The sequence below is a fragment of the Pipra filicauda genome, unplaced genomic scaffold, assembly GCF_003945595.2.
Source record: "Pipra filicauda isolate LSUMZ 115617 unplaced genomic scaffold, ASM394559v2 scaffold196_size3971931_pilon, whole genome shotgun sequence".
Classification (NCBI taxonomy): Eukaryota; Metazoa; Chordata; class Aves; order Passeriformes; family Pipridae; genus Pipra; species Pipra filicauda.
The window spans coordinates 3,807,899-3,830,079 of NW_024104305.1; the positions used below are offsets into that span (position 1 = coordinate 3,807,899).

General features: G+C 38.9%; 1 protein-coding gene across 17 annotated transcripts in view; it reads right to left on the bottom strand.

Moving 5' to 3' along the window:
* Positions 1–22,181, bottom strand: part of BAZ2B (bromodomain adjacent to zinc finger domain 2B) — a 113,396-nt gene that overhangs the window by 22,709 nt on the left and 68,506 nt on the right. For 9 of the 17 annotated variants that reach the window (XR_005563244.1, XM_027734544.2, XM_027734543.2 and 6 more), the window contains 14 exons: positions 21,113–21,722; positions 19,643–19,939; positions 17,239–17,299; positions 16,620–16,728; positions 16,253–16,354; positions 11,241–11,451; positions 9,375–9,467; positions 9,195–9,256; positions 6,010–6,075; positions 5,205–5,270; positions 4,532–4,576; positions 4,249–4,281; positions 3,005–3,070; positions 709–849 (listed from right to left, as the gene is read on the bottom strand). Coding sequence is in view for 16 of the 17 variants with exons in the window: in XM_027734544.2 (XP_027590345.1) it covers positions 709–849; positions 3,005–3,070; positions 4,249–4,281; positions 4,532–4,576; positions 5,205–5,270; positions 6,010–6,075; positions 9,195–9,256; positions 9,375–9,467; positions 11,241–11,451; positions 16,253–16,354; positions 16,620–16,728; positions 17,239–17,299; positions 19,643–19,939; positions 21,113–21,722 (1,962 nt within the window). In the remaining variant the exon portion in view is untranslated. The remainder of the gene's footprint in view (positions 1–708; positions 850–3,004; positions 3,071–4,248; positions 4,282–4,531; positions 4,577–5,204; positions 5,271–6,009; positions 6,076–9,194; positions 9,257–9,374; positions 9,468–11,240; positions 11,452–16,252; positions 16,355–16,619; positions 16,729–17,238; positions 17,300–19,642; positions 19,940–21,112; positions 21,723–22,181) is intronic. The other 8 variants (XM_027734547.2, XM_027734546.2, XM_039380472.1 and 5 more) reach the window with 5 other exon arrangements.

The window sequence follows — 22,181 nt, forward strand, 5'->3', positions numbered from 1 at the left end:
GTATATTTCGAAAGAACCCTTTTTTGATACCAGCTAAGGAAATGGGCTGATACTTCCTTATGACCTCCAGCATGCCAATGCTGGAAGATAAAGGCTACCGGGAACCTGCACTCCCCAGCCATTCCATGCTGAAACACATCGACCTTTTCACAGTCCAGGAGGCGAGAGATTAAGATGTACTTCCTTTTTGGTCAGGATATGCTACTAGGATTTATGCTGAGCCAAATTACTGTAAAAGGTGGTGTAAAAATATTTAGGGGGTAAAGAGAAGGGATTTCTCTGACACAGAGAGGCTTGGAACCTGAGCTTTGTCAAGGACAAGAACTAAAACCACAGAAGACTGTAAGAGTAATTTTTTTTGAGCAACAGCTTATAAGAGTTGTCTAGATGACTACCTAGTGTCTGTGTACTGAGACATGATGCATATTCCTGATGTAAAAATAACTCAGAGTAAAGAATTTTTTTGAAGCAATCATGCAAGTGCTTTTTGGGAAGCAGGCTGCTTTTAAACAAAAAGTTTTTCATTAACTAAACATGTGCCACTGAAGTGTTCTAATATCTTGTATTTGTATATATTTCAAATAGTTCTCTAATTAGCTGGATCAAAACTTGAATGCTTTGAGTGTGGCTGCAAGAAAAAAGTTATTGTCACAATGATAAAATACACAAATAAAAAGCAAGAAAATAAGTTTATGTTGCTGTGATTACCTTCTGGTCTGCTAAGCACATATCTTCATTAGGCTTCTTTAGCTCCTTTGCCATTTCTAATTCCAATCTTCGCTGTTCCAGCTTACGTTCTTTATTTAATCTTTTTTCATCACGTTTCTCTTGCTTTAACCGCTCTTTTTCCTTAAGCAGAATTAAAAGGGCAGAAAATAAACCTTACATATTAAACTTACAAAGGAACAACCTACAAATTTAAAAAGCACTACTTATGTAACCTTAGTAATTACCACAGCAATTAAGGAACTTGCATTAAAGTAAAGGGACAAGTGAACAACACATGGTTTAAAAATTCCCATAATACACAAACTGGATATGAACAGCTTATAAAACACAACAGATCTTTTCAAACAGGTAGATTCTGGGCTTGAATTACCATGTACTTCACATGCAATCTGAAAACTGAACGGCCCTTTATGTCTCATTTACACAACAAGAACACGGGGATCGTCAAGTGAAAAGTCAAGCTTTTATTACTTGTCTCCCCCAATGCCCTCTCCAGAGATGTCCCACACATTACTGCGCTCCCTCTGTCACTCTAACCCGCCAAGACTGACTCTGAACTTGGAGCTCCAATGGCCTTTCCTATCCCTGGCTCCAGGGGTTCTGCAGCCCCGTGCCCAGCACCAATCCACTGTCCTGACAACACAATTCCCTACACACCTCTGTGCAACCAATATCAAGCGCAGAATGTATGGAATCTGCATCTGTCGATGCTCCTCTTTGGAGCACAGGACCGAGTACGTACCCACAAACACACAGGGGTGTGTGGGAGTCATGACTGAAGAATCTGCTCCAGCGGTGAAGACACCGTATGTGCTTTCCACCTGGGGGCACGGAAGGGCTGAAGAACCAAGCCAAGCTGCTTCCCGTTACTCGGAACCACTCTCCACTATTCTGTCAGATTAGGAGGTCACTCTGGTCTCTTCCATTTACCACCACCCTGTTTTGCACAGATCAGAGTGTGGGCAATCCTAAGTCAGGGCTGGGCCACATTTGCAGATCGTTATGAACCACTGCCTCCGCTGTGGAGTTCTGGCAGGCCCCACGACTTCTGATTCATTCTGTTGATTCTACACTGAGTATTACTAGAGCACTGGTGACTCCTGTGGATAAGCACTGTGACTGCACAGAGATCAGGACCTCTACTACTACAGTCTTTGGTGGATTTTATGCAAGATTGAGTTTCTCATTGGACACAAAGAACATGTTTGGACCAGTAAATTAACACTGGCAGAAAAAAGCAGTGACATACAGAACTCCCCATCTGCCCAACTGCTTCCTGCTCTGCAGCTGTGCAAGCACCCTCTGTATTGCCAACAACAGGCCTCGTATCTGTGGTGAGCTCATAAGGGACATCCCGTGTAGAAATTCACAATACACTAAAGCAGCACACAAAATCCAAAACTTTATTTTAAAATGGAAAATACTCCCTGGCTTGTTTTTTTAAATTGTTTATTGCCTTTTATCTTAAACTATGTCAAGGTCTCAAAGCCGACTGGCATTTCCTACAACTTGTTTTTGCCAATTAGAAACACTCCAAGCCTGAAGAAAACAAGAAGTGTACATATGGATATTTATGTGGCAACACAGTAATTTGCAGTTATGATTAAAAATGCAAACTTTAACCACTATTCTGTTTCTACTAGAGCAAGAATACAGTTACAGCACTGGATCAGACTAAACAATCATGTAGCCTGGCATCCTGATTTCCAACAGTGGGATGGGTGCTTAGGGCACCATTTTCCTCTATGTCCTTGCACTGAAGTATTAGTCAATATTTCTTGGTTTTGGTCAGCCACTTTTATTTAAGTTTGTGAATACATCCAAGAGAAAAGTTTTAAAACTTCTTTGACAACTAGTTGCTATAATTACAGTTATTTTACTTCAATATCTTAGTTATCTGTACTTTATTTATAAAAGTCTCAGGATACAGAGATTAAAATAAAAGTCTCACGATATAGAAAAATACATAAAACCAAAAAATAAGTTAGCAATTATGTCCTTTTGTATTTTACTTATGTTTCCTCTCAAAAACATCCAGAACTCTCAAAACTGGGCAATCTGTGCCAGTATTCAACCATCACCCTCCAAGTAGAACAGTTTTTCTTAAGTTTGAACAGAATTTCCTGTATTTCAATTTGTGCCTATTACTTCTTCTCCTACCTCTGCCATGTATACAAATGAAACTACCCACACGTACATCAAAGACACTGCTCTTCTACAGATAACTAGAGAATGAAACCACGAAAACCTCAAGCTTTCTGAGGTTAATACTCACTTCTGCTTTTTTACGTGCTTCCATGGCTTTCATAAGCATCATATGTTGTCTTCTCCGTTCGCGTTCCTATTGAAGCAGGTAATATTAGAACGAAACTAATCCACATTTTCAAATCAGTAAAAAAGCTGAATAACAAATTTAGCATTAATAGACAAGTCACAGTAAATACTAAATATAGGACAAGAATGGCCAAGTCTGTGCATGTTTTAGTTCAGGTTTAGAAAGCAAATACAAGAACAATCAAAAGCAAAAAGGTAAAGCAATGAACATGGAGACAGTGTAAAAAAGAAGCATACAGGTTTACTTATGGTCAGTTGTGATGCTCCTTCATAAGCTGGCAGAACAAAAAGCATAATGGTTGGCTGGAACAGGTCAGTTACCTTACATCTGCTATGATGGAACTTGCAATTTACTTCTTCAATAGCCAATTCAGCAGAAATTTTATACTGGTCTTTCTCAAACATTGCAAATACTAACATTTTTGTAACCAAGCAACAAATTAACATTCTCAGCTCTAGATCAGTTTTAATCAAGCCAGTGGTGGTGCACATACGTACACAACAACACTTGGTTTACTGATGCCTGTCCCTCAATAAATTATGGCAGTAATTTCAAATGCATTAAGGAGCACTGTTCTAGGGCATTAAGTATGGGAGCTTCGCCTTGAAAGCTGCAGAGTAAATCCTGGCCCCAGCAAAGGCTATGGGAATTTTACCATCTGATTGGGTGAGGCCAGGATTACATTCTAATGTTTCACTGTATAGTTGTAACAGCATGAATTTACCACCGGCTGAAAGTTAATTTTCTCAGTATCTTACAAACTTAGGGAAGACATCATCCTGGATTCTAAAACAGGTTAATTCAAATTGTATTTAAAATATCTGGATTCATTCCCAGTGAATGGGACAAGGCTTGCAAAAATTATACAAGTGACTATCTATTAATTTTGCATTAATCCCTGATTTTATATAGTAGTCAAATTTCTACTAGGACATCAGTAACATAGATCTCTGGTTTAAAACCTCACTTAGTTATTGCCATGTTCAATTTATACACATGTTCAACACATGTCCTTTTTTTTCCTGAACAGACAAGACAAGCAGATGTATGCAATGCACTGTGCTGTAAAGCCATGCAGCAGTATGTAATATGACAGCAGCCAGTGCTACATTTTATGCATTGCTATGACAACCATATCACAACCAAATCACAATGCGGTGTTAGATGTACAAAAATAAACATACCCATACCATATCTAGTCTATGCCTCTCCAACTCCTGGTAGAAAGAGTTGGCACAACATTATGAAACAGAAATCACAAAGTCATAAAACCACTTTATAATCCCCCAGAAGACCCCAATACCAAAGCAAAGCAACAAATCATAAGGCGAAAGAAAATCTGTGCAGGAATCAAACCCAGAATTTTAAAACGGCTTATTTTGAAGATTCCACCCCACCCCCATATAGCTTAAAGTAGTAGCTCACAATTGTCATTCAGTCTGTCTGGTCAACTGAACATATACCAACCTGGTGCTTCAGAAGAACAGCCTGCTGCCTTCGCATCTCCTTCTCCTTAAAAAAGCATATTGAAAATATCTATTAAAATTTACTGACCAAATTGCACAGTTTTGCCACACAAAAACAGCACATCTGAGTTGAATTCTAACTTCCCTGCCCCCATGAGCTGAGCACAGTGTACGCGACAGGAAGTCTGGTGAGCTGGGAGGTCCATGTGAGAACGCACCGAGAATGCCAAAGCAGCCATGCAAGTACCTATATGCACCATATTTGCCAGTATTTGTAAGAGTTCTGCAGTCTTGTATGCATACAACCTAGAAGAGACTAGGCTTGCTGAGAAACAATAAAGTTTTTTGATACAGCGTGCTTAAAGAATACTGTGAATAATATTACTGAACGGGCATTCTGTTGTGCAAACCAGGCGTCATGTAAGCAAAACTCAGGGTAATGGCACACAAAAAAGTACCGTCTCTATATATTCACACATGTGTATGTCACACATACACAAACTCCTCCGCACATGCTTCATGCAATTATATAACCACATGTACATGTTATCGTGTGCTGTCTATGTACAGTTTCCTTAGCCATGAATATTCTCCCAAATTTACTGCTTTTTATACATCAACATACATTATGCACAATAACACAGTTCTTGTTTCTGGAGCTCCTCCAAACTAACCTTTATTCGTTTTTCGGCCTCCAATAATTTGGCATTTGCTGCTTCTTCCTTCTTTTTCTTTTTTGCCTGTGCATGCAAAACAGGTCACACAACAGCACCATCACAAGTCGAGAACAATATGACTAGAAATAAAGTTATGTGCCTTTAAAAGTTAAAAAACATCATCACTTATTGTGTACATTACAACAGATCTCTTCCTCAATGCAGCTTTCACGATGAACCAACTCCCAATCCACTTACTTCTTAAAAATTAAGCCAGAATTTCAAGTCCTACTCAAAATTGCTTCATCTGGCTATTATAAGAAAGTAAGTACACACAGAAACAACATAAACGGCAATGAGTTACAACTAATTTTTCCATCAATGAAGACTTGAAAACTAGCAATCTATCTTTGCTAGTACACTAGCAAACCCATTCCATGTATCAGTATATTCTAGCACATATACAGACACAGTATTTTAAATCCACTGCACTACATCCAGAGCAGACCATTATACTGTTTGAACATCCTGCTACTGCAAACTTGTTCTCTAATAACTGAACAGCTCTGCTGATAATTTTAGCACATACAAGACTTCATGTAGAAAGTCGTGAGCCTAAGTGAACATTTCCAAGATTTAGAGCACAGTTAAAGTAGATTTTTTAAGAAAAATATTTTAAGACACATTTTTGAACTGGCCTTTGGAAATCCAGGTTGTTAGAGCTGTTATATTTAGTTATATGCCTAACTACACATGTGACTGTTAAAATACAACATTCTTTAAAATGGCAACACAAAAATTACATTTGAGCCATTATTTCTACCTCTAAAATTTGCTGAGCTCGAAGTTCTTTCTCCATTCTGATTTGCTGGATTCGCTTGATTTTTTCCTACAAGAGTAAGAAAGTCATTTCTTTTAAAAAAAGATAAAAATATCGAGAAAGCAAATTTATTCTTACATTTGAAAAATGACCAAGTTTATACATACTTTTTGTTATGAAGTCTCATACCCACTGTAGTCAATTGTTTCCATAGAATTTTTACTAGCATTAAAAGATGTCTGGTATAACCCTGAAGGAACCTACTCTTAGTTATGCATGGGTGCTTATGTTTAAGTTGTCGTAGTTTTTTATTTTATTTTTTCAGAGGACAAGATTAATAGCAATGTAAACAAGCCAATAGCATTCAAATTCTAGCTGACAGTGGGGGAGCTATTTAGGAATGAACAAAGTGTGAGCTATGCCATGAAATACATGATGTTTTGAAGTGATCTTCCTGACCAAGAAATAGGGGGTTCTGTCAAACCACCCTTTCTGCCTCAGGTCCAGCAGTCTGTCAGTCCCACAGGCAGCACAGGGAACCCGAGCTCTGAGAAACCCAAAGCAGGTGCTCTGCCAGCGACACTGTCCCCCTCATGAACCTGGGTAACACGCTCAGTCAAGTACACTCCACTTTCCACAGATTTTTAAAGCATTCAGGTAATTGAGGACAAGTTTGGATGCCTTCCTATGTAGTTTGGGGGATGGAGTTGTAAACATGCTGTAACAAAAGAAGTAACTGGAATAGCAACCATGGGCAGTACAACACATTTCAGCGTGTTCCATGTGGAGAGAAGAAAATGATCAGGCTATGTGTGCACTCCACAGACAGATGCTGTGCAATCATATTCTGATTTATTCTTTTTTGAGAATTAGTTCCTAAAATCTGAACTAAGTCCTACTACATTGATTGAGAAATGCAATCATTGCTAACATTGGGATTATTTCACATTTCCCGTGCTGCATGGGTTTGTCTGTTAAATTAGCTCACATTAAAAATTCATTAGCCCATTATTTGAGATTTTATTATCTCAAAAGAACTGCCTGAGCCACAGTGACTGGGAAGGGACCATTATGAAGAGAAGCAATACATCCAGCTGAACTTGCTGTAAAGTTTTAACAGCAAAACCCAGACCATGGAAAAGTCCTGCAGGCTGGGAGGCCTAGATCAGAAGCCTGAAATGGAGCTCAGTGCTCTTCTTTGGAACAGCAGATGTTTTCCCGACAGTGAGGGCAAGCCCATCTGTATGGAATACACTGTTTACCTGAGAGCTGGTCTGAGACTCTAGAACGCGGACTACCGCTAAAATCTTACTTTCTGGAAAACACATAGGTATATATATTCTTTATCAAAAAATAACAAACCAAAATCAAGCCCCTAAGAAAAGATAATCTAAAATATTTAACAGTAAAGGAACAATCGCAGAGGTGAAAGACATAGAAAATTTCCTGATAAATAGAGCTCCAACACATGAGGTCTTACAAACTTCAGGCAAATCTTACCAGCTCCTTAAATTATTGAGAAGTCCAGCATAAGACTACATTATCCAGTAAATTAATTCAGAGGCCTTGTTTAGACAGTGCTGAACTTTTATTTTCACCATGTGAAGCTCACAGCAGGGACCTTAAGTCTCTGTTATCCCCCATTACACTTTAAAAACAGTACAGAAGTTGAGAGCATGTACTACACCCTCTCAATTCCACAAAGGCTAGAGTTAATGCAGAACAAACTTTTCAGTAAAGAAAGCATTAAACATCTCTGCCTTGTCTCTGTCCTTGTTTGTGAGGTGACCATCCTGACCCTCTAACAGGCTGATGTTATTTCTACACTGCCTTCTGCCACTAATATACTTGAAAAATCCCTTTTTATTGTCCGCTCCAGCTTTGTCAGCTTCAACTCCAACTGAGCTTTGGCTGCACAGATTTTCTCCCTACAGTGGCAAGCAGCATCTCTGTGTTCCTCTCCTGTGTGACAGTTTTCACCCTAGGCCTTCCTGGAGACCAGCTTGTAACCAGGAAGGAACTAGGGAAGTGACCAAGGAAGTATTCCATGCTATTCCTTTATGTAACCTGAAGTACAAATAAAGCCAGCAGGAGGGACCTCGCTCTCTTCTCTTCCGGCGAGGTTTGGGAACGGTGGGTCCCTGTCTCGGCCTTGCTTCTCTGGAGCTGAGGCCTGCAGTGGCTGCTGTTGTCTGCCACGCGTGAGGGGAGAGCGCTGGGCCGCGTCCAGCCGTCCTGCTTTTCTCAAGGGAAGTGGGGAGATTTCTAATAGTTCTTTATTTCGTTAGTTACCGGGTTTCTCGATTGTGCATACTTGTTTTGTTTTTGTCCCTTTTTGCCCCTTTTTCCCATTTTCCCTTCCCCTCTCCCCTTTCTTGGGAGTTGTACATCATATCCTTACTGTATATAACGGTATATATGCAAAAATACACATATATTTTGGTATAATTCAGTTGGTTTCAGTTTCTCTCAGTTTCTATAATTTTTTTCCTTTCCTCTCTTTGCCCAAAGGAGGTAGGGGAGGGGCTTTCACTGAGCCCTTGGAGACTTGGCGGGAAGCCAGCTCAAACTTGCTCACCCTGTCACTTACAGGCAACTAATACTAATACTTAATTTTGAGTTTGGGATGTTGAGACCAAGTACAGACACTGAAGTGCTGGAGCGTGTCCAGAGAAGAAAGGGCAATGGAGCTGGGGAAGGGTCTGGAGCAGCAGGAGGGGCTGAGGGAGCTGGGGGGGCTCAGCCTGGAGAAAAGGAGGCTCAGGGGGGACCTTCTGGCTCTGCAACCCCCTGACAGGAGGGGGGGGGGGGGGGGGGGGGGGGTCGGGCTCTGCTGCCAGGGAATAAGCGACAGGAGAAGAGGGAACAGCCTCAAGTTGCACCATGGGAGGTTTAATTGGATACTAGGTGAAATTTCTTCAAGGAAAGGGTTGTCCAGCTTTGGTACAGGCTGCCCAGGGCAGTGGTGGAGTCCCAACCCTAAAGGGATTTAACAGCCATGTGGGTAGTGGTGGATTTACTGGAGTTTAAAATTTTAAGTAACATACACTGTGTGCTCTTGAACACTAGATTTAAAACATACACTTTGTTATCAGCATACTTAGTAATTTACTAAATATTTGAAGCACCTAATTCAATAATTCAAAATATAATTTAAAGGGCTCATTTAGGAATCACAGAAAGTTTACCTGCTGCTTCATTATCTTTATCTGCTCCTTTTGCTTTCGCTTTTCTTCAGCTGCCATAATAGCTAACAAACAAAAGCAAATGAATTAATATCAGCAGAACGTGACAAGACAGGTTACTTTTAATTAATGCTTTTCAAAATAATCCGCTAACATGCACAAACTTCCACAAGTAATACTTACCTTGCTGTTTTTTTGCTTCCTTGGCAGCTCGTGCTTGTTCTTGCTTCTGAAGTTTCCTAAGTAGCTTTATTTGTGCTGCTTGCCTGGCTATTTCTGTTACAAAAAGAAAATATTAAGTTCATAAAAACAGTGCTGTCCAACAATAAAGATACAGTCCATGTTCCAGGCATTTGTATGTTGTAAAGACAGAGCAAACAGTGAATTTGTTTTGTATATGCTGACTTTTACAAAATTTCACTATCGACTACCTTTAGTGGCATCTCATGTATCAGTAACTACATCAACAGTGTAAAAACATAGTGTAAACACAGATATTTTCTACATAAAATAAAATACTATTTTTGGAAGAAAAGAATTGTCTATTAAGTGACAGAATCAGGCCAATAATACTGCACCATTTTAAAACCATTTCCTTCTTTCTTTCTAAAGTAAAAACATTTTTTCAAAAGTACTATATCAACCTTTTATTCAGAAAGATGGAATTGCTGTTTTCCTTGGAAGTCCCTCCACGTAATTATCTAATTCTTTTTTAACAAGGCAGGGAGGGCACACTCATCTGGGTCACACCTCTCTTTCCTGTGGCTGCCTAAATCTAGCCACTCTTATGCTAATTAGTAACCACTTGAAGCTACCCTACATGATAGTATTGCTGAAATTTGAATTAACTGCTTATGGACACGCTGATAAAAGACAGTTGTAGAAAGGATTTTCTGGAAGTTGAATTCAGCTTGCTTTTCAAGAGGTCCAGGACCTCTCTTGACAGCATTCCCCAAAATACAGCTTCCTGTGCAATGACTAAGACCCAGGTAAACATATAGAAAATCCTTGTATAGGTCAGATGATGCTGCAGATACCAAGAGTAGTGTAAATAGGTAAATGACAACAGGGAAACCTTCACGCTTCCATGGGGAAAGCACACAGAAGCAGCAGTTACACCTTAACTGAAACAGAATCTGTAGCTGGATATTAGAATTTATGTCATAGACAAGAACTTAAACTATGAGCTATGGAAAGGCCAAGAGATACAGAAGATCACTTGGTTTAAATTGGCACAATCCATGAGGAGGATGTGGTTAATGTTCACCATGCACCTGAAAAGGACCAATGGAAAACACTACGAAAAACAGGGACGACAAAACAGTACACCTGTATGTCGTGACGAGGGAAGAAGGAGACCCTCAATATGAGAATCAGCAAGCTTCGTTTATTGATCATTGCTAACAGCTTAATATATGCTTTATAATTAGCTCATACATACTGCAAAGGTTAAGCTCATTATTGGTTCTGCTTAAATGTTGATCTCACCTCTTTACTCCCTTCCTTTGTTGACACAGGTGGTTCTCAGTTGCTTTTTGTTTTGCTAATCACAACGACCTGTTTACCAGCCAACTAGCAGGCACAAAGACACTGTAGCTTTTGCTGTCTCAGATTTTCTCACGGCCTAGGGAAGCCGTGTTCTATAGCCAATTCCCTACACCTGTACTTCCATTCAACTAGTATGTACTGTATTGAGCAAAATTTAAGGACTTCCAAAACAAGCTAAGAATCTAAAAAGAAATCAAAGAAACTAGAATTCTTAGTATCAAATGATAACTCCAAAGTAATAAGACTCTCATGCCACAGTACGAGGACAATAATCATAGAATGGTTTGGGTTTGAAGGGACCTTAAAGCTCACTTCTTCCTTTAAAACCTACACACGTTTACTGATCTCAAAAAAGCTTTCAATAAAAGCATGTACCGAGTTTCCCAAATCAAATGCTGTATACTCATATCCAGGTGAAACACATCACTCTTCCTTAGGAAAAACATTAACACTCTGTATCCTAATACCCTCTGTTTGTGAAAACAGTAAGACATTTCTTACCTTGAGCCTGGAGCTTTCTCAAAAGCTTTGCATCGGCGTTGTCCAGGAATTCCGTGCTGCCAACGTTCGGCGGTCGGCCCTTGCGGCGCCTTGTCCGTGACTCCTCCCTGGAGTGCTGTCTGTCTGGGTTTGGTGGTCGTCCTCTACGCCCTTCCATCGCTCTGATCCGGGGAATGACCTCCTCTTCTTTCAGAAGACACCACTGCACGCCCTTTTAATCAACACATTTCACAGAGAGGTATTATAAACACAGATTCAAAAAAAAGACAAATAATTCTAAGACACTTGAGAACACGAACAGCAAGAGACTTCCCCCCCCGGTAAGTTATAGATAGAAAATATGTGAGAGCTGTGATGTACTATTTGGGTAGGACAACGCTTTGATGACGCACAGAAGCTATATATTGAGAGGCTATCACTCAGAACTTTGTAAACTGTACCACTATGAAAGATTTTGAAGACTATTCAATGACATACAAAGTTATTACCTAGTAGGTATGCCATTACTATGTTATTTTTAATTATTTCTGATCAAGTCAAATTGCTCAACCCTTTTTAAAAGGTGAAATGGATTCTTATTTTGTGAACTCAAAACCAAGTATTCTGCTTTCACATAATCTACTGCTCAACATGAATGAAAAAATGTGTCAAGCCAAGTTGCTGTCTTTCAACTGAGTGTTTACAGAAATTCCGACATACATAACAAGCAAATGCAGTAATGTATTTTCAAATACTGCTTTCAAGTGGCGTAGATCTCAACAACTGAGTTGAAAAAACAGACGCATTTCAGTCTTGAAGTTTTAGCACAACTGAGTTCTCTCCTCATCCATTGTAAATTTATTTCTGTGCCAACTCGAAGCAATCAGTGTTTGTAACTTTTAAGCATCCATGTATCTGAACTAAAAATTCAGATACAGATATATTTATTCTCTAACTAAATAAAGTATGCAGCAGTACATTCCACTCTTGCTCTCACTGTTCTTACCAGAGTATTTTGTGGAATCACAAAAGAAGCTACTGAAATACTTTGTTCATAAAAATACCCAAGTTAATCCTCACGTAGAAATAGCTTTACATTAATTGATTACTGAAAAGTAGTTTATTGCCCCTACTGAGCAAAACAGCGCAGTCTAGCTGATCCTGTTTGATTGAACATCCATATTTCAAAATTGTAACATCTTTTACCATTTCCCCAAGTTTTTGAGAAACGCAGGGAAAAATATGTAAGCTAAGTATCCTTTGGGACTTCTCCATAACTTGCCTTAAAAAGATCTGTAGAAGATTTCAAAAATGCCTGCTAAAGCTGGTAACTTAGAAACTCATTAAATATCAGTTCAGAAAAAATACATTTGGAATGCTTAAGTTTTCATATTTATATGTACATAAACATTAACATCAAATCTGCTGTACCATAACATAAATGATTTTTGCTTATCCTGGCAATTTGTCTTTAATTAGTTGTGCTCATTCTTCACAGTTACAAAAGTTTAACATAACTTCAGTAAAAGCATTAGTTTGCTAGTGAAACATTCAGGTTTCAAGGGAGTTATCAGTATCTGCAAAGATACCTTTTTTTAAGTCTCAATACTCCCAGTTAAGACCATCCCAAGAGTACATGTCACACTTGGTCTGCAAACATTTCAAAGGGCTTTGTTATTAGTTATGTTCTGAAAATGCACTGCTCAGAACCATGACCTATCATTACTGTGGACGGCATCATGCATCACCCCTAAGGACTTTTCAATCCAAAATATTTACCTCTAACACTTAACCATAAGTTCTCTTACTATCTTCTAAGAGTATTACTCAGGTGTAACTTTGATTTCCCTGCCTGGTACTTGAATTACAATTTATCACAGGTTCAGTTTATTGAGGTAGCTTCAATACTGTACTTATTCACCTACACCAACTTCCAGCCTAGAAAATCTTATTCCATAAAATACAGATGCCAGGAGAGGGGAGGCAAAACAAAAATTAGAGGAAAGGAGAAGTAGCCATAATTCAAGAAGTACTTTAGAACCTGCAGTGGAAATCGCTCTTGCTCTGTATTTGTATGTTCTGTGGTTACTGACACTAATGATAACAAATACACAGAAAAGGAAGGTAAGAGGTCTGCAAGATCGTCAGTGCCAGAGACCACGTATTACGTGTATTACATTTTCCTAATGCCACCTAAAAGAGAAACTAGAGGCTCTCAAATGAAGGTAGTAGCAAGTTCAACAGCCAAAAGGAGCAGGTGTTTCAGGGAATGGGGAGAAGACTGTTTAATGCCCTGACAAAGGACATTGTGCATGCACAACTTTCCACAAGTTTAAGAGAGGACAAGACAAAAATAGTCCAGAACAAAGCCATTAAGGGTTAAGCAAGAGGTGACTGACCATCTACATTTTGTGCTCAGACATCTTTTAAAATCTAACTCAAAATACATTTCTATTAAAAAAACGTACAATCTAATACTCTGTGTGTATTTTCAATATTCCAAAGAAAAATATGGGGGTTGAGCCCTAATATAGGAGAATCACAGGCCTCCATAAAATCTAAGCTTTGCCACTCAAACATTAGAGAAATAATGGGAATTACACTGTGAAATGTTGTATTTTATTGCTGAAACTAATCAAAACAAGAACTGCATTTAATTTCTCACCTTTGAGCATCTACCATGTACTGCAACACCGTGCTGAATCAGGACATTTGCCAAAAAGGCACCAGACAAGTACATGTGGAAGCAGAATCAAGCTCAAATCCTGCTACCCAAAATAATGAACAAAACCATAGGCACTTTACATGAAGCAAAAATCCACAATAATTTCAGATTAGATTTGCGAGGAAAAATTAACAACAAAGCTTTCTAAAATGAATTGCAGAACTCAGAATAGGACAAACACTCCTATCCATATTACCTAAACTCATGAGGACCCGTGTCCTCTTTAGCACCCCAAATCACATTCACAGTAATAATCTTTCTAAAACACAGCAGTTTAAAGCTTCCAGGTCCTGTCACTGAATTTTCACATTTGCCAACCACCACTTCACCAAACTTCAAATGTTCTTCTAACCCTACTCTTTCATGGCCCACTTCTGCCAGATCTGCTTCTCTGTTACAGCATTTAATTGCTCTTTGAATAACCTGTAATATCTGGTTGCTTGCGTACTGCGAGTAACAAACACAGGCACTATCAGAAGCAGGTAATCCACATATTTTTGGCTTGCTATAGGTAATTCTTCAGTATAACTGATTTAGCTTTAAGATAATTTTCTTCACATCTTGTTCCATCTTAGAGTTCTCTGAAACTTACCCCATCCCTCTGGATACTGCATATCTCAAAAGATGACAGAAATATAAAACAAAGAAAAGGAAGAATAACCACAAAAGGCTGTACAGAATAATCAAAACTACCACAAATGCAGATATAAAATTTCTGGAATCACCTCCAGATATCCATGAAGATATGATTGTCGCATATTATTTTGAAGCTGGACAATTCAAAAAACTGCAGTAAAAAGGGTGCAAATTCTTTTCATGAAGTATCAGTATCACATACTGTTTTGCTGGGTGCATATTATCAGTCTGAGTGCAGCTCCTATGTTTACATTATAAACTTTTCATTCATACATAAAATGTAAAGACATTTTAGCACAGCTGACACAGCTGCCCTCAGTCTCTTTTTCTAAAAAAAAACTTTTCCTTTGTTTACCCAAGTCTCAGTAGAACCTAGCACAAACTCTATCAGTAGAAACCACAGTTTATGTGCAGCAACTTAACGTTCACCCTGCCAACCCTGCCAGTAGAAATCTGCCCCTCTCACTGCCTTCGCTCTCAAGTTTTATAGATCACGGTTCAACTCATGAACTAAAGGGAGAAGAAACAGATAACTAGAGAAGGGGACAACACTAATGAAGTAATATGGGCAAGAGACACAAAAAAGGTAACAGGGTAAAAAGTGAGCAGATACATTATGTTCACAGTACAAAGAATTATTTCACTCAAGCAATTCAGGTACGAAATGAAGTTCACAACTACAGGAATTTGTAACTGCTGTTTTCTGAAGGCCAAACACAAAACAAGTTTAGCAATGTTTTATCCTGTAAGCCAGGAATCAGTAAGCACCACCTAGAAGTAGCTGCTTACTGTGAACTCAGTCTTTAATGCTTTCAAATTTATACCATGCAAACATTACATATTTCTACATGGTATCACAAGGACATAAAGCTTAACTAGAGCCTGAATTCAAGACTTGCTGAGAGCTAGTAACATGTTCAGAACGCTTTTCTTTTAAAGAAGCAAATATATTCACTGACAGAAGTCCAAAAACTTTGGTGTGCATCCTGAAGAAATGGCAACATGGCCAAAATACAGTAACACAGCATGGCACAAACACAGTAACACAATTTCCCTAAACTTCTAGTTTTACTTATCCTTGTGTGGTTTATCTACACACAGTCTAACAGTTCTACCAGTGTAAAGCATAGCTGGGATAGCCCTGCATTCCTTTCCTTAAGTCTCAATATGCTCAGTCAGTGTTCTTGATAAGGACACACTTGCATATAAACATGCATTTTACACATATATACAAACACACATACACATATATAAATCATGCACATGAACACATGAGAAGAGTGGGATTTAACGCATACATATAAACTACTATTGATAGAGCTCGTCCACAATAAAGGAAGACATAAAGGTTTAAGTCAGGAATATCTGCACACTAAGATAGAATAGGTAGCTCAGAGTTTCTGTACCAGCCCAATCCAGGATCAGAGCTGATCATTAAAGAGTGTGAATTCCTGCTCCCTCCAAACAAAAGCACTGAAGGGAACAGCTTTCAACACTGCCTTGGGTCCAGCTCTCAGCATCTCAATCTCACTACTATTAAAGAAACACACATAAGTTTTAGAAATAATTAGCTAAAAACAGGCAATGCTTCAGATTGCAGCAAAAATTACTTCACCTACACTTAAGTTAATGCTCCTTGGATCAAAGACTTTACTTTTTAAAAAGCGGATACCTGCGGTCCATCTCTGGCTTCATAGAAGTCACCCACTCCTATTTTTGCACTGAAGCTGAAATTGTCCCTTGAGATATCCATTATTCCATTTCTGCTGAGATACTGAAAAAATCACATATTTTTCCACTTCAGCTTGTAAATAATTACAACCCAGCTTTGACGTACAGCTAACTTTGTGAGTGTAATGTTTTGCACATTCTGTCAAAGGGATATGCATTTATAAGAGTTCAAATCAGTAACAGACCGAGATACATTACACCTCATATCACAGGAAATAAATATCGTTACTGGAGAGAAAAAAATTGCACTTTTTAATTGCAGGCATGCTTAGTAGCATTAGAACAGAGAAGTTAAAAAATGAATGTACCTTTACTACTTCAGGATACTGTCTCAGCTTCTTTCCACAAGGTGCAAAATATGCTACTTCTCCTTGAAGACGACCACCAAAGTTTCTGATTCGGGTTTCTCTTTGCCAGCTAGAGTAATATGAAATAGTTGCATACAACAACACACTTTTAAAAAAGTAATTCATGTCAACTTAAGAATTTTACAAAAAAAAGAAAAGAGGAGAATGTGACTAGAGTATCGCAAATCAGACAAAATCAGAAAATTTTATTATGTAGATTATCCAAACCAACTGTATATATGGATTTACTTATATCAAGCTACTTACATATTACCAGATTTTAAATGGCTTAGAACTATACTTCAGGGAGTTATTTGGAGTCTATATTGACTCAGATCTAGCAATCAGGATTAATTTCCAGTGGCAAAACTGCTAAGAGACAGGTCATGTTTGCAAAATAGCAAATGTAATGCACAAAAATTAACACACAAGATATGTTGACCCAGTCACTGGAAGTCGGAAATCTAAATTGTTGAAACCCTTTCCTTATTATTCAGCCTCAAAAATTTTTCAACTGTCATTTCTTTACCAATTGACTTTTGAAGGTATTATCTCCCTTTAAGGCAAGGCAAGTACCTACCCATATTCGAGAGGAACACGCAGCTCCCGTTCATCTGCTACTCTTCGTCTTTTTGAAATACCTGAAACAGAATTTCTGATTAACACCTAACAGAACTTACAAAATGAAAACATTCCTAAAATGTACCTTCTATGTTTGTATCCACAAAACAAAAGATAAATAATTTGTTTCATTCTAGGCATTATGTACCTCAATTACTAAGAAAAATCACTGCAGCTGTTCTCCTTTTGAAATACATTTTCCTCTAAGTTTCCTGTAACCTCTTTCTCTGGAATTGTGAACAGAAAAACATAACTATTCTATACTTAACAACTCACTTTGCTTGGTGCTCTCGTGTATTGCTAAAATAATTCCTTGCACACCTCTTTTTCTAGACTATACATGATTTTTTTCAGTACAGAAGATGCAAATGAAAACACTCTAAGGATCCATACATTCTAATAGGTTCAGTCTTCTTAGAGTACTGTGTATAGACAGCAGTTACCTGCCAAATGCAGAAAACTTTCAGGACTATTTCAGCTTTTCCAAGTACAAACAGATGATGTGTTTGGTGCTAGTGAAGAGACTGAACCAATAATATCACAGAGACAATTACCCAATGTGGGGTTTTTAGTGTGAGCCAAAGACTGGTCCTTTTCTCAGGCCTCTCAGACAGCTGTAGGACATGAACTATGTACACAGAACAACTTCTGGAAGATGCACTTCTCAAAAAGATAGTTTGGACCTTGTGTCAAAAATGTGCCACATCTCTTCCCTGAGTGAGTTCCATTATCAAACTGAAGCCCTGGTTCCAAGCTCCTACAGCCGGGAGTGTCACACCAGGCCAGGGCACAGCTCCAGGTGACATGCCAGCAGCTGCTTCCAGGTAGTGTAAAGAGTCCTCTAGATAAGCACTGAGGAGCTGCCCGTGCTTGGGTGCCAAGCTTTAGGCACAGGCCTGCACTCAACCTCCCCCGCCCGAATATTGCATTACTGCAAACGGTCACAGGGGAAGGAGGGAGGGACAGAGGGAGGCTTCTCTTCCGAACACAAGTGACATGAAAAATGAGCTGTCCAATGCAAAACAACACAGCGAAGAGACCACGAGACCTCTTCAGTGACTGACCAACTCTAGGTAAAATGGACACAAACATATGTTGGTGTGTTATGGTGATTCTTATTAGGTGATTCTTAGGTGAGTACTATTACATCTAAAACAAGGACACAAAACTAACATATTCTACTTCCTACCCCTGTAAACAGACAAAAATCTGCTATCAGTCTTTTCAAAGCATCATAAATTAACACAGATCCCTGAACTTTGTAAGTTAACAATTTGGACTACTTCTAATCCATGGGAAATCTTTTACAGACTGTACAATTAACAGGCCTGTTTCTGGGGAAAATATGAAGTAGATCACATTATGCTGCTTCAAATCTAATGCCCTTGATGACACAGAATGAAATTCCTATTCCACCAAATCCAAACATAAAAACCTATTTATAAGCGCATGTCCTCATTTAAAAATCTACTTATATGCATGTTGATTAAACGTCAAGTTTCTAATTCATGCAATTTCATTGTTACCACGCAAATTAACAAGTGTGACTTTCAAAAATGCATTCTTTACTGTAGTCATAGTAATTAGTAAATCTTACAAATTAGTCACCAAATAAAGAATTTTAAACACTAGGTAACATCAGGCAAATGCTAAATGTACTTTTCATGAACCTTTCAAAAATAAGTCCTTGCAAAAAACCATAAATTCTACTGAGAATTTTTAAATAATAATGAATAAAGTTATACTCTGACAAAATACAGTTACAAAATTTGTCAAGGAAGGGGCAAAAACAGAAGATTCAGAATGCCTCCTATAATGCCCAGAAATTACAAATAAATAAGAATAACTAGTTTAGAATAAAACAGTAAATAACAAAGACTAAATAACGAAGAGTTTTAATGTAATAAATATTGACTCTGGCTATTTCATCCTACCTTCTGTCAAATAATTACATGAGCTAAAATGTCCTGGTCTAAGTGTAATGTTCTAGTCTGGAGAACCTGCAATTCTGCTGACTCACTTTAATGTCTGCTACAAACACCCATGAAACAATCACGGAGTCAATCAACTGAGCTGAGGTTGGAAGGGACAAAGTGTCAAAAGACACTTGGTTCAACCTTTCATGGGAAAGGGAGCCTGGCTGAGACATCTTGTCCCCTGACCAACTGGCACCTGAAAATATCCAGTGAGGGGGCCTCTGACACATCCCTGGGGAGGCTGTTCACTGAATAATTGTTCTTATGGTAAAAACCTTCCTTCTTGAGATATCACTTGATACCAGCACCTGGACTACTACTGTAACCCCTTTTACAACACATGCACCTCAGCTGATACAGGTACTATAAGAGAAGACATGGAGATACCACAGTGGGCACTTGGCGGGAGGGCGGCGGGCGCTGTCCCGAGGAACACCGCCGGCTGCGACTCGGGACATAAGGCAGCTGGAGCCGAGCTGGGGGACTTTGCTACTTGGAGATTGAGCGGGGTGGAATGAGCTGCAAGACCAATGGAAGAGCTCTTCACAGAGGAGGACGTTTTATTCAGTTTCAGTGGAGTTTTTTCTCCCTCAGTGTCTGTATCCGATTCATCTTGGTCTTTATCATCCTCATCATCTTCCTCCTCAGACCCTTCTGTATCTGACTCAGAATTACTGTCAGACTCTGTTTAAAAAAAAGTGTGGCAAAAGGCACATTATGACTTGATAACTACTGGAAAGTACATTAAAGTTCTAACACTTGAAAAGTCATTTGTCTTATTATATATGTTTTTAATAACACCTCCTGACTATAAATAGAAGGTTATAATTAACTACCTAAACTTTACAATTACTACAACTATGACAGCATAAAGTAATTCTGCATAATAATGCACTGTTCTTTTGAATGGGAAGAGATGAGTGACAGAAGCTGCAGTCTGTTCACCCCAGAATGAGCTATAGCTAAATCATTCTGTTAGCCAGGCAATAGGTGGGCACTATCCCAAGAAGGGCATTTCACAGGGTGTGAAATCCATCGTGAAGAGGAAGAAAACAACAGAACTGGGTACAGGCTGAGAGCTGTCAGAATTGGAAGTACGGCGATCCGGGCAAAGGAAGAGTTACAATCGAGGATACACAGGGTAAGGAACTAAAGATGGGCTACAGCTGTGAGAGAAAAAGATTTGTACAGGGTATGTGGATGAGAGGGAAAGAGAATAATGAAGGTGGAGACTGGACCCAAGGGATATCAGCTCACAGGGGAGAAAGGAGTAACTGTGAATACAATCAACTCTTTAAAACAGTCCTTGCTCTTGTTTAAGAGCCTTTAAAATAATAAGTCTGGACTGCAGCCCTTAGAACTGTCCAAGTTCTTGCTCATGGACTACTGTGCTCCTGAATGAGGCGTAGAAACACGCTTTTCTTGCCACTCTTGACAATTTGAAGGCCTTTGTTTAGTCCCTCTCTGGTTAGGGAAGCCTAAGCTCTGCCTGCCAGAATCATTAACCACCAACCAGACAATTTCCATCCCATCCTGAGCACCTTGTCACATCAGCAGGACATGAGCTACAGAGGCCAGGTGACTTATGTGGAAGGCAGGACTCTGACAGCCTTTCCAGAAGGCTGTGGAGCCACCTTACTAGGACAGCTGACCAAGTATCAAAACACTCCAAACATGATTTTGGGTGTGATATAATGGGGATGGGGAGATGTGCTCATTTCAAGGATATAGGTAGGACAGTGTGGGCCATGATGGCCAAATATTTCCTACCCCTATTTTAAAATATGGTGGGAAATGCATGTTTTCAAAACTCAAAAAATAAACTTTTTGCTTTTCCTATTAAAAAGGTTAAACCACCTGATTGGCTATCATCAGAATCATCATCTTCATCGTCCTCATCTTCATCTTCATCATCGTCGTCATCATCATTTGAGTCGTCAGAGTCTTTACTGCTGGGGGCATCTGAGTCTACCCCTCTGAACTGCTCCACCACCAGTTTTGCAGAATGGAGGCGGTGTTGTGGTTTTACTGCATTTACTGCATTATTGCTGACTGGTTTATCCTTTCCTGAACCAGGTAACACAGGAGAGGTAGAGGGCATAACAGGTGTCCGGTTACCAGCTGGTTTTTTCCCACATGCACTCAAGTTTACTGGCAAAGAAAAGGGGGCACTACTAGAAATGGCTACACTTTCATTGCTCTTGGTCTGGGGTTTCGGTTTCGTAGTGAGTGCAAGAGGAGCCTCCTGGATGACGCTCTGAATAACTCCATTGGGTTGGTGATTACCTAAAAGTGCATTTGTCAGGAATGGGTTAGAATGGTTGTTTTCCAAGGATGACAGTTTTTGATGAGCTGGTGAACTTGATGTTGATTTGGGGCTTGACAAAGCTGCGATAACCTTCTTCAGGTTCTTAGATGATTCCTGTTTCTTTAGCTGTGCTGCTGGGAATGTCTGTTTATATTGTTCCTAAAGAAATAAGAAGACAGGAATAAAATGTGGAGGTGTTTGGTTTTCTTTAGTATTCAGGTAGGTGAACACTAGGAAATTATAAACATCTGCTAAGCTATTTTCAGTACGTCAAAAGCAGGCTACACAGAAGAGATGAGTAACCACAAGTTACACAAATCTTGCATGATTTTCACTGTAAATCAAGTAGGAAAAGACAAATTGAAATCAAGACTAAGTTGATCCAAATTATGTAGGGAATATTTTTCACATGCTATATTACTCTAGACAGTGACTTTCATAAATATATTAAGTCTCTTGAAAATAGTAATTTTTAGAAAGAGACTACTCTTGTGTACCAGCATAGGAAAACCCCCACTTACTACTTATTTCTGTATATAATAATATCATTAGTGAATGTAAAACTACCTTTAATAATTTTTTCATTTAAAAGCGCCAGATAATGCATTTTTAAACACT